The 12,842-nt window shown below is 43.3% G+C and overlaps 1 protein-coding gene across 2 annotated transcripts in view; it reads left to right on the forward strand.

The window, feature by feature from the left end:
• Positions 1 to 276: 276 nt before the first annotated feature.
• Positions 277 to 12,842, forward strand: part of LOC126335361 (importin-5) — a 156,844-nt gene continuing 144,278 nt past the window's right edge. Inside the window, exons 1-3 of one of the 2 annotated variants that reach the window (XM_049998551.1) lie at positions 317 to 488; positions 633 to 796; positions 1,194 to 1,343. In XM_049998551.1, coding sequence (XP_049854508.1) covers positions 701 to 796; positions 1,194 to 1,343 — 246 coding nt within the window. In that variant the 5' untranslated portion in view covers positions 317 to 488; positions 633 to 700. Of the gene's footprint in view, positions 797 to 1,193; positions 1,344 to 12,842 lie in introns of both variants that reach the window. The other variant, XM_049998552.1, reaches the window with a different exon arrangement.

Here is a 12,842-nt window from a genome sequence, read left to right on the forward strand (position 1 = left end):
ACGGCACCGTCACATCATAGAACCATCACACCCAGGTGTATTCACGTTGTCTATCACGTCACGTCACGTCACATCATTTCAAGTCACGTGATCTCAACTCGTACGGCTGTCCTCCATAACAATTAACAAAGACGTAGAACAACAACTGATATCAATGCCTAAAACCACGACCTAAGGAAGTACGGAGAAACGGAGTATCAAGAATGAGAGCATGGCTGTGTATTGGAAGGAGATAATCTTGGGGAGGGGGGGGGGGGGGGTCATGTGATCAACAACAGACGATGAACTTGTGCCCGAGAAACCTTGACGGTGCCGTGCCGTGACCTGACATGACGCCCAACGTGAATCCCGCCATTTGAAATACATTGTGGAATGTTTCGATATGATGTGACGTGACACCCAACGGGAAATGGCCAATACATAATAATAATACATTTTAATAGCTTGCATTTATTTACACAACAGTCTTGCAGACGTCGAACAAGGAAGTAAACACTTTTTAACGTGGTTGATACATATTTGCTCTACCTTTTAATTACTACCGTGCTGCCAAGTTCATTTGATAGGATTAAATTTCTTTCTTTAACCAAGTGTAATTACCATAGGTTACTCATACTCATTGTGTTTGACAGAACAACAATATCTGTGATAGGCGCCAAAAACGCGCGAATTGAATAACGCATGCGTAGCCGTTCTTTTAATGTCTGAGGGTAAAATGGCGGCAGAGCAGGAGCAATTTCAACAACTAATTACCAGCCTCCTAAGTACTGATAATGCTGTTAGATCTACAGCAGAGGTAAGAAATTCTGCAAAATATAGCTGTATTAAAAAGTCCATCAGATCTGTGATTTGCATAGGTCATTAATGGACATATTTCTCAATAATTTACACGTTGGCAGTCGCCTCGTGTTGTCACTGAACTGTCTATTTTATTGCTAACTAACGTAATTATTCTCGCTGATGGTATTTTGATAGTGTTTTCGTCAATTTGAGATGTGTAAATCTCAGTAGGGTAGTGTAATAGGAATGACTTATCTTTTGCGTAGGGAGAAAATGATGGAACGCACTTAACCTTTTGTGACGGGAGACGGCGCATAAGTTAAAGAGGTGACCGTTTGAGGGGAAAAAAAAAAATCAGCTAATCCATGGCTCCACCCTTTCCACTACATCTAATATTTCTTAACTTTTTTCAGGAGACATACAACAATTTGCCATTCGAATCGAAAGTTCCATGTCTACTAAGCACAGTTAGGAATGCAGCAGTGAATGAAGATGAGCGTCAAATGGCAGCCGTCCTCCTACGAAGACTCTTGTCAGCAGACTTCATGACATTTTACCCTAAGGTAACATAACTTTTCATTGCATTATGACTTAAAGTCGCCTGAGTGTTTGTCAAAAAGAATCTCTTCGTGTTTCATGTCTAAGCCTTTGTACCTGCCGAAGAACACAGTAGTTGCCTCAGTTAAATGTAGTCTAATGTAATAATATAGACCCCAGGTCGTCACTCGTTTTCTCTTTCTGTGTATTACATCAGTACATTTTATCAAATCTTTGAATAATATAGAATTTTGTACAGGCCTTATTGTGCTGGGTAGTAGCGCCCACTCTTTCTATATTTTAATTCCTATGATATGTTTGATCTATATACTGTACAAGGCGCACTGTGTAAATCCTTAAAGATGTGTTCTGAAATGATCAAATGTTGGTTGACATTCACCTGTTGTGGTTTGTGTCTGTAGTCACAAATGATGGCAGGTAAAGTGTACATGTTTTGTACATCTGAGGTAATGCTTTATCATACAGCCAATGAGTGTTCAATAATTTTCTGGGGTCTCCGCTGTAAATGTCATAGCCTGTATGGACATAAAGTGTCATAGTGGTGGATATCTAGTGATTTCTTATTTCATTATTCTTTCATCATGGCTCACGATAGTGATAAGTGACAAATTCTACATTAGCAAGAAAGACACAATTTTAAAGATAGGCTACATACTTTTGTCAAGTGCATAGTACCCGGATAGACGTGCAGTAGTTGGCATGTTATGTTTTGCAGAGTAGGGTGGGCAGTGCTTGTCACAAGCTGTAATTGGAATGCAAAATGGCAGGCTTGCAATCAGTTACAACAGACGAGTGAGGAAAAGTCTTATTAATTACTTTCAGTACAGTGATTAAAATAACTTTGTGATGACATTTTTGCAAGTTGTGGTACGGGTCAGTCTCCAGCCAACCTCAGCTGTTCCATAGGCACTGTCGTGCTGAATGTTTCGTAAGTGAATGCAGTGCTTTTGCCTGGTGAGGCAAGTTGCACGTGTTGCGAGGGGAGAACCAAATATAGTGATATAGTGATTAATATTATCCACATAAGCGCATGGCATGCTGGCAACACTGCCAACCCCCCCCCCCCCCCCCCTCCTCCCAACCATTAATGTGTCAGTCATAAAGTTATTTGGGATTAGTCAGCAATGTGATACCTTACCAAGTGGCTGGTGGCAGAAATATGAGAGAACCTTTCACGTCGTTATTAACATGAACACAGCAAAAGCAAAACTTAGCATGCTGTACCTCCTTGGGAATAAGTTTTGAGCTGTTGTTATTAACAAATTATATTGAAAGTCTCAGATCAAATAGGTGTTTTTTCAGGGACGTATATGTGATATGGAATGAGCAGTGTTTTTATAAACAAAGATCATGATGAAACTTCCTGGTAGATTAAAACTTTGCAAAGGTCCTGAGTTCGTGTCTGTCTGGCACACAGTTTTAATCTGCCAGGAAGTTTCATACCAGTGCACACTCTGCTGTAGAGTGAAAATCTCATTCTGGAAAGATCATCATGATTTCTTAGTTTCACTGATCCTCAACCAAACTGTTACCTTCCAACCTAACCCAGCCCTCAGTCTACTGTATAACTGAGTCTGTTGCCACAACCTTGTAAAAAGAGCCACATCTGTAACTCTTAATGTCATTACTAATTTCGCTGAATCTGCGCGAAAGATTCGACGTACTGCAGGTAATCTGTCCCCATCAGTGGATCCCCATCTACACTAGACATGTATAGCTCCAGTAAACTGCAGAATCCAAACAACCCTTCCCTTAATGTACTAACAAACAAAAAGCGGAGGTACACTTGACAAAAACGGTCACACTTAAATCACTGCCAGTTGGTCAGGTGCAACACTGATAGGATTGAAAAGCAATGTGCTGTATTTTTCTATTTACATTGGAACATGGAGATGAGAAAATATTACTTGAAAAACTACAGGAAACTGTTCTTGTCTGACTGTTCTAAGGAGGTAAAGTCTCCTGTTCCAAGAAGGTAAAGTCTCTTTTCTGCAAATAATGTGTACTATCTATAGATTTAGTGTATATCAACTGAATAGATAACAGGTTCGAAGATGGTCACGTTTGTTTGACTTGTGGGAGTGTGTCAGAGATGTGGAAGAAATTGAATTGGCAAATGCTTGAAGATAGGCGTAGACTACTTACAAAGTTTCAAGAAATAGTTTTAAATGATGATTCTAGGAAAATGCTACAAACCCATCACATAAGGATCATGAGGACAAGATTAGACTAATTACAGCACACACAGGCATTTAAACCATCATTCTTTCCATACTCGGTACGTGAATGGAATGAGAAGAAACTCTGATAATGGTACAATGGGATGTAGCCTCTGCTGTGCACATCACGGTGGTTTGCAGAGTGTACATGTAGGTGGTCGCTGTAGCTGAACAAGCAACATGCAGACTTTACATATATTTAAGCATCTCGTGTTCAGGTGCATGTGAATATTTTCAGTTTTTGCCATAAGAGAGACATTCTTCTAGTTCAATAATTTGTTGTCCATGATGCTCTCCATTATGTTACATGAAACATATTTTGATGATGTGCAGCTAACTTCTTACAGAAAATGCAGTAGAATTTTGACTTTCAGTGAGTCACATCTGGTGGAGTGTTACCCCTCTGGAGTCAAAAGAATTAAATGTGCTACCTCTGTTTGGCATAATATGAAAGACTATTCATACTGTCTCATTGATATGTAACAGACAGTCTGTTGAAGGATAGCACATGACATGTTCAGTAATGCCCAAGGACAGTACACCAGCAAGTTCAAATACCTGTACCACATTGCTTTCAGTTCAGACTCATTACTCATGCACAAAATGTCTTCATCAACAGGCTATTCATAATCATTGCTGTTGTGCCAGTGACCGTTTGGGACTGGATGTGTATGTGGACTTGGAATGCTTCTAAGGGTATGTCAACTTGGCTGCCCAAGATCGCTCTCCTGTAGACATATCAACAATGGTAGAGGAGTGATTTGCAGAACAGAATGGCATTTCTCTTCATGAATGGCTTCCTTCTCCACCCTGTTGAATATGTAGGGCAGAGATGAAACGGACTATGCAAGAAAACTGGCCTGACTTGCACAAAGAACCCAAGATGACCTTTGAGACGTCACCCTAGCTGCCTGGGAGAGGGGGGGGGGGGTCAGAAAATGAGACCCCTTTCTCACAGATTGCAGTCAGTCATTGAAGTTGAAGGTCTTTTGGAAGTTACATTATGAATTAAAGACATAATATGGTGTGCCCATTTGAGGGCTGAAAATGTCTTAATAAGAACTGTCAATTGTTTTTTCTATAAATTTTGTGATTTCTACAGATTGAAAAAATTAAAGAAGTAATGCAAGAAAAATTGCACTAAGCCGCTTATGAATCAGACCTCATTGCCAAGCAGTTGCCTACGAAACCGCTAACTATGCTATTGAGCTATTGCTGCCGACATTTAGATACTTACCATTCTCGACTCCACATCATGAAATGGAAAGCCTGTACTACATCTGCTATGCTACGAATAACACAGCGCAGTCTTCTTACATGTTTTAGAGGTTGCATCTTTATCCTAAGTGTCAAAAAGGTGTTAATCCTACTACTTTCAAAATTACAATTGTTCTTTACTATGAGCAGATTTGTACAACCTGATTGGTTAGTTCTTAACATGGTGGGTAATTCAAATTTGTCACAGCCATTTTTTGTGCTGTTTAGTGTACATACACGTACTGGCTACCACTCTCTCTCCCCAGCCCCCTAATGCAGTTATAAGCCAACCAACCCTCCCTGTAAAATACACTGCAAAAACAAAAATTTCAATGCTTCTCCATACCGTAAAGGAAGTCGAAAACAGTCACCTGGACTTGTTCTTCCTCTACACATATGCGTCCAAAAATATTGCAGGGTAACACACACACACACACACACACACACACACACACACACACACACACACACACACACACACACACACACACACACACACACCAGAATTCAACTCTTACGTGGGATGCAAGCAGCAATCTGTAGGGGGAGCAGAAGGGGAAGGTATAGTAGTGTACTGATGGGGGAGAGATGAATGCTGTTTGATGTAGTGTGCTGGGACTAGAACGCCTACTGGTTCAGCATCAGTATGTTGTGGGGCATGGAGGTGGAGAATACAGGAGCAGGAAAGGGAAAGATGGACAGATGCATTGACAGAGGGCAGCAAATAAACAGGATGGGAGATGGGAGGAGATGATAGGACAGAGGGGGTGGAAACTTTTGGATGGAGGGTGTGGGGACAGTATATTACCCTATGTTGAGGTCGGGATGGTTACGGGAGTGGAGAGTGTGTTGTAAGGATAACCTCCATCTGTGTAGTTCGGAAAAGCTGGTGGCGGAGGGAAGGATCAAGATGGTGCAAGTAGTGAAACAGCCATTGAAATAAAGTGTGTTCTGTTCAGCTTCATGTTGTGCCACAGGGTGGTTTACTTTGTTCTTGTCCACAGTTTAGCAGTGGCCATTTATCCTGGTTGACAGTGGTTGGTAGTCAGACCAATATAAAAAGCTGTGCAGTGATCGCAGAAGAGCTATTTTCATAGGTGACCCCGCCCCTGGTGGGGTAGGATAAACGTGTGATGGACTGGCATAGGAAGTGCTGGGTGAGCGGATTGGACTGGTTTTGCTTGTGGGTCTTCCAAAGGAATATGATCCCTTGTGGCAAAGGGTTGGGATTGGGAGTGGCTTGGAGATGGACTAGGATGTTGTGGAAGTTTGGCAGGTGACAGAACACCACTCTAGGAGGAGTGGGAAATGTCTCGGGTTGGATGTCCCTCATTTCAGGGCATGATAATAGGTAACCAAAACCCTGGTGAAGGATGTGGTTTTGTTGTTTGTCTGGGCTGGTACTGGATGATGAAGGGTACACTCCTTTATGACTGGCTGGTTTTTGGGGTGATAGGGGGATGGAGAGGGTGGGGGTAGGTCCGAGGGGTAGCGCCTTTTGGTGAAGGCCTTGATGAGACCCTCAGCATACTGGTGCCCAGGCTGTATGGTAGGGATATTTTGGTGTGAAAGGGATGAAAGCTGTCGTAAAGCATGTACTGTTGGTGGGTTTAATGTGGAATGTGGAGAGAGGTACGAATTGAGCCATTGGAGAGTAGTAGTTCAGCATCTAGGAAGGTGGCACGCTGGGATGAGGAGGATCACATGAAGTGGAGATGATGTTGAGATTATGAAGGAAGGAAGATAAGGTGTCTTGGCTCTGAGTCGAGACCATGAAGATACCACCAGAGAATCTGAACCATACTAGAGGTTTGGTGTATTGGGAGGCTAGGAAGGCCGCCTCTTGATGGCCCGTAAAAGGTTGTCATAGGAGGATTCCATGTGGGTGTCCATTTCTGTGTTGCGTATTTGTTTATATACTTTCCCATCAAATGAAATGTAGTTGTAGGGTAGGACAAAGTTAGTAGGGTGTATGAGGAATCAGTGGATTTTGGAGTCTTAAGGACATTGGGAAAGGTAGTGTTCAATAGTGGTAAGACCATTTGCATGAGGGATGTTGGCGTATAGCGAGGTGGTGTCAAAAGTGATGAGTAGGGATCCAGGAGGTCAAAGGATGGGTTGGTGGAGAGTCTGTGGAAGAGTGGTTGGTGTCTTTTACATGGGAAGCTAGACTACGGGTAATTGGTTGGAGGGTTGGTCAGTGATGGCCAAAATTCCTTTAGTGGGGGCACAATAACCAGCCACAATGGGATATCCAGAGTTGCGGATTTTGGGGAGCATGTAGAAGGTGGGTGCGCATGATGTCAAAGGGGGTGAGGAGGGAAATGTATTCAGTGGAGATGCTCTGGTAGGGGCCTAAGGATTTAAGCAAGGATTGGAAGTTGTGTTGGACTTCTATGGTGGGATCACTCTATTGACTTCTATGGTGGGATCACTCTATTGACTTCTATGGTGGGATCACTCTATTGACTTCTATGGTGGGATCACTCTATTGACTTCTATGGTGGGATCACTCTATTGACTTCTATGGTGGGATCACTCTATTGACTTCTATGGTGGGATCACTCTATTGACTTCTATGGTGGGATCACTCTGTTAGAGTTTATAGGTGGAATAGTCAGATAATTGGCGGAGGCTGTTGCTGTCATTCGTAACAACAGTGTTGGAACCTTTGACTACAGGTATGTTGATTAGCTCATGGTTTGTTTTGAGGTTGTGTATGGCTATTTCTACTGGAAGGTTGTTGTCCTGAGGAAGGGAACTGGGGAAGGTTCATGAGGGTAAGTTGGAGGTAAGGAATTTCTGGAATTTGACTAGTGGGTGGTTAGATGGAGGGGGAGGAGGATGGAAGGTGGTATGAACTGGAAGAGGCAAGATTCAGTGCTGGAGTTAGCGTAGATTTGGTTTGAGGGATTGGTGGCACAGAAGTGCTTGCATTGCAGGGATCAGAAGCAGGACAGTAGGTTTTTGACAAGTCCAGCATAGGTAAAGTTGGATGTCGGGCTAAAGGTGACGCCTATGGCTAGGACTGAAACTCCTGTGGAGCTGAGAGTTTTGGTGGAAAGGTTAATAACAGTGTTATGGGAATGTTTTGGCTCTGGATTCGGTGGAGAGCTGGTAGGGAGATTTGGAGGGTATGGCAAGTTGGAAAGGTCATCTAGGCACGATTTAGCTTCTATGAGGGTTGGACAAGGAGGAACACTGGGTACGATAGGGGTTGAGGTGGCAGCAGGTTGGATAACATACGGAGATGGTGTCTGGAATGTTCCTCCAGGTGCTGGAGAGCAAGGGATTCAGTTTCAGAGATGTGATGTATGGAGTAGGGATTGCTGAGTAGTAGTATCTTGCGGAGGGAGCAGAGGTTTTTCTGAGATGAGATGCGTGTGCCATGGAGATACGTTTTTGCAGTGCCAGGTTTGTGAGGGTCAGGGATTGGCAGAATAAGTAATGGGAGAGGAGGGGTGGTTGGATTAGGTCAAGGATTAAAAGTTCGTGTGGCATGGGCAGATGTGGAAAACAAAATGCTAAAGTATGTCAGGATGAGGTGGGATCAATAGGTATAAATGTATTGATAACTATCCCTTTCCTACCCCCTTCAGATTGCTACTTGCATCCCATGTGAGCATTGCATTCTGACCCAAGATGCTGGCATTGGGGTCAAGTGAGCATGAGGTGTGTGTGTGTGTGTGTGTGTGTGTGTGTGTGTGTGTGTGTGTGTGTGTGTGTGTCCATGCCCTTGTCCGTCCTTTACTGATGAAGGCTGTCTTTACAGCAGGTAGCACTCTTATCTTTTCCTACATTGTTGAAATTGATTAAAAATTACTCTAAAATATTGAGTCTAAATCCACATGTATACTCTGCTAGCCACCAAGTAGTGTGTGGCATAGGGCACTATTCTCACCAAAGTCATATTTCCCCCCCTCTGTTCTACTCGTGGATCGCATGAGGGAAAAATGACTGAATGCCTCAGTACGAGCTTTCATTTCCCTTATCTTTGAATGGCGATCATTACACAATTTGAAAGTTGGTGGTAATAATATATGCTCTACATCCTTGGCGAAGATTGGATTTTGGAATTTAGTGTGCAGCCCCTTCTATTTAGCACGTCGTCTATCTGCAAGTGTGTCCCACTTCAAACCCTCTGAGATTTGTAACACTCTTGCGATGGCTAAATGTACCAGTCACGAATCCTGCTGATCCTCTTTGGACCTTCTCAATCTCTTGAATCAGACCCAGCTGGTGAGGGTCCCATACAGACGAACTATAATCTAAGACTGGACAAACTAAAGTATTGTACCCAATTTTCTTTGCTGAATGACTGCATCTCTTTAGGATTCTACCAATAAACCGCAATGTAGGGTTTGCTTTACCCGTTACTTGTTTAATCTCGTCGTTCCATTTGAGGTCATTTCGAGTAGTCATACCCAAATACTTGAAGGATGTTACCACTTCCAAAGACTGGGCATTTATTTTGTACTCTTACGTTAATGGGATTTTCACTTTGCTATACACAGTAGGTTACACTTGCTAATATTGAGAGATAACTGCGAGTCATTACACCACACATTTATTTTCTGCAAATTCTCATTGAGTTGATCACAACTTTCGTGTGATACTACTTTCCTGTAGACTACAGCATCATCGGCAAACAGTCTAATGCCATTGTCAATAGCATCAACCAGATCATTTATGGAATCGTAAAAAACAGCGGACCTATTACACTGCCTTGGGGCACACCTGATGCTATGCTTGTTTCTGTTGCAGTCTCCCCATCCAGGACGACATACTGCTCTCTGTCTCTTAGAAAACTTTCTATCCAACTGCATATGTCATCGGATAGACTGTAAGCGCGCACTTTTTGGAGCAAGCAACAGTGCGAGACTGAGTCGAATGCCTTTTGAAAGTCGAGGAATATGGCATCAGCGTGGGAGCCGGTATCTAAAGCCTGTTGTGTATCGTGCAAAAATTGGCCAAGTTGTGTCTCGCATGACTGCTGTTTCCTAAAACTGTGCTGGTTCCTGCAGATGAGCTTCTCAGAGTATAGAAAGGTCATTATGTCTGAAAACAAAATATGTTCCATGATCCTACAACAAATCAACGTCAGTGAAACTGGCCGGTGATTATGTGCATCTGATTTTCTACCCCTTTTTATAGATTATGACCTGTGCCTTCTTCCAGTCCCATGGAACTTTCCGCTGTTCCAATGATATCTGATAGATGATGGATAAGAATGGTGCTTTATTTGCAGCATAGTAAACATAACATCTTTCTGTGGGTACTGTCTGGGCCAGATGCCTTCCTGGTGTCTAAGGATCTTAACTGTTTTGCAATATCCATACACCAAACACTACGTCAGCCATCCTTGCATTTGTTCGATAATAGAAAGGCGGAATGGTGCTGCAGTCCTCTACCATAAATGAGTTTTGAAAGATAGGTTTAGAATTTCGGCCTTTTGTGTATCATCATCTGTTACATTACCCGTACTGTCAGCAAGAGAAGGTGTTGAATTATTTGGAGTGTTTATAGATTTTACGTACAACCAAAATTTCTTGGTGTTATTTTTAGAATCTGCAGATTAAATATTGCTTTCCCCAGGATACATACCCAAAACGGTTCTGGAAACTGAAACTAAAGAAAACTAGTCAGTCGCAGTGTCCTATTGAAATGTCTCAAGACAGCAAGCAATCTGCCTTAAATAAATAACACAAATATAAAATTGTATTAAATCCAAATCAGGATATGTAGAACTGTTCCTAGTCTTAGTTGTGGATACAGATCTTAGATCCATTGAATGACCAAATTTAACACATATTTCCCCTGATTAGGGGAAATTTCAGGAAGTTCAGTGCTTTGGTACCCCTAAATACCCTTATAGGAAAAAGTGTTGATAGAAATTTGGCAAACCATAATTTCACCCTTTTATAAAATCCGTTTAAGACAAGGAGAAACTGGCATATGAATGCCACTTTTACTAGTCAGCTCCATAAAAGCAGTAAATCTAAACATATTTTGTAGCCAACTATATACGAAGCCTGGACCAACCACAAAATCCAATGACTTTCATGACAACCATTAACTGCACATGTTCTGAAAAAAATGTCACGACAACATCTGTCATGGAAGACACTGACCTTATATTATCCAGGCATATTGGATACAGTTCAGCGAGTCTGATTGTTGGATGAGTCCAGATGGCTCATGTAATGAAGCAGCCATTGAAATCAAAAGTGTTACATTCAGCTGCATGTTGTGCCACAGGGTAGTCCTTTGCTCTCGGCCACAGTTCGGCGGAGACTGTTCATCTTGGTAGATAGCTGACTGGTAGTCATACCAATATAAAAATCTGTGCAGTGATACAGCAGAACTTGTAAATGACATGGCTGCTTTCACAGGTGGCCTAGCCTCTGGAAGGGGGGGGGGGGGTAGGTCACCTGTGATGGGACTGGAATAGGAAGAGCTGGTTGGGTGGATAGGGTAGGTTTTGCACCTGGGTCTTCCACAGGGATTTGATCCTTGTGGCAAGACACTCTATCTTCATTCCTTCACAACCACAACAATTTCTCTCCCATTCGCTTCATGTGGTCCTCCTCAACCCAGTGTGCCACCTTCCTCGATGTCGACTTCCTCCTCTCTGATGGCTCCATCAATATTAAACCCATCAACCACTAACATCACTTGCCTTTTTACAGCTGTCATCCTTTTCACACCAAACAAATCCCTCCCTGTCAGTCTGGCTGCCCAGGGATGGAGTATCAACAGTAACAAAAATTCCATTGCTCAGTAGGCTGAGGGTCTCACCAAGGCTTTCACAGACAGGTTGTAAGGCACTATCCCCAGACCTAGTCTGCAAACAAATTTCTGTTGCCATTTCCTCTCACAACCTCAATTCTTCCACCATCCCTAAGAAACAGCCACAAAGGAGTGTACCCGTCATCAACCAGTGCCACCCCAGACAGGAACAATTGAACCACATCCTTTCGCCAGGGCTTTTTTACCTATCATCCTGCCCTGAAATAAGGGACATTCTACCAGAGATACTTCCCACCCCTCCTAATGTTGTGTTCCATTGCCCACCTGACCTCCTCAACATCCTACTCTGTCCCTATGCCACCCCCAGCCCCACCCTTTTGCCACAAGGATCACATCGCTGTGGAAGACCCATGTGCAAAACCTACCCAATCCACCCACCAACATTTCCTACTTCAGTCCTGTCACAGGTTTATCCTACCCGATCAGGGGCCAAACTACATGTGAAAGCAACCATATCATTTACTAGCACTGCTGCAATCACTGCGCAGCTTTTTGTATTGGTGTGACCGCCAACCAGCTGTCCACCAGGATGAACGTCCACTGCCAGACTGGCCAAGAGCAAAGTAGACCACCTTGTGATACGACATGGAACTGAACATAACACTCTTGATTTCAATGACTGCTTCACTATCTGAGCCATCTGGAGCCTTCCCTCCACCACCAGCATTTTCTGAAATACACAGATGGACGTTATCCTTGCAACACATCCTCTGCTCACATAATTATCCTGACCTCAGCCTACAGTAATGTACTGCCCCACGCCCTCCCCCCAAAAGTCTCAACCCCCCCCCCTCCCCGTGTCCTATCTTCTCCTCCCCATTCTTGTCTCCCACCCCGTTTATGTGGCACCCTCTGCCAACACATTTGCCCATATATCCGCACTCCTTTCCTTTCCTTTCCTTACTCCTTTTTTCCCCAAAACCTCCTGATGGCGCGCCTGTTGCCATTCTAGTCCCTGCACGTTCCTCCAGACAGCGTTCTTCTCTCTCCCCACCCATACACTGCTATCCCTTCCACACCCCCTCCTGATTGCTGCTTGCATCCCATGTGATAGTTACATTCTGGCGCGAGATGGTGGGGCTGGTGATTACGTGTGCATGAGATGTGCTTGTGTGTGTGTGTGTGTGTGTGTGTGTGTGTGTGTGTGTGTGTTACTGATTGAAGGCTGCGTCTTTTAATTGTGCCTGTCTACGACTTAACGTGTCTTCTTTATGGTAA

Source organism: Schistocerca gregaria, chromosome 2 (genome assembly GCF_023897955.1).
Source record: "Schistocerca gregaria isolate iqSchGreg1 chromosome 2, iqSchGreg1.2, whole genome shotgun sequence".
NCBI classification, from domain to species: domain Eukaryota; kingdom Metazoa; phylum Arthropoda; class Insecta; order Orthoptera; family Acrididae; genus Schistocerca; species Schistocerca gregaria.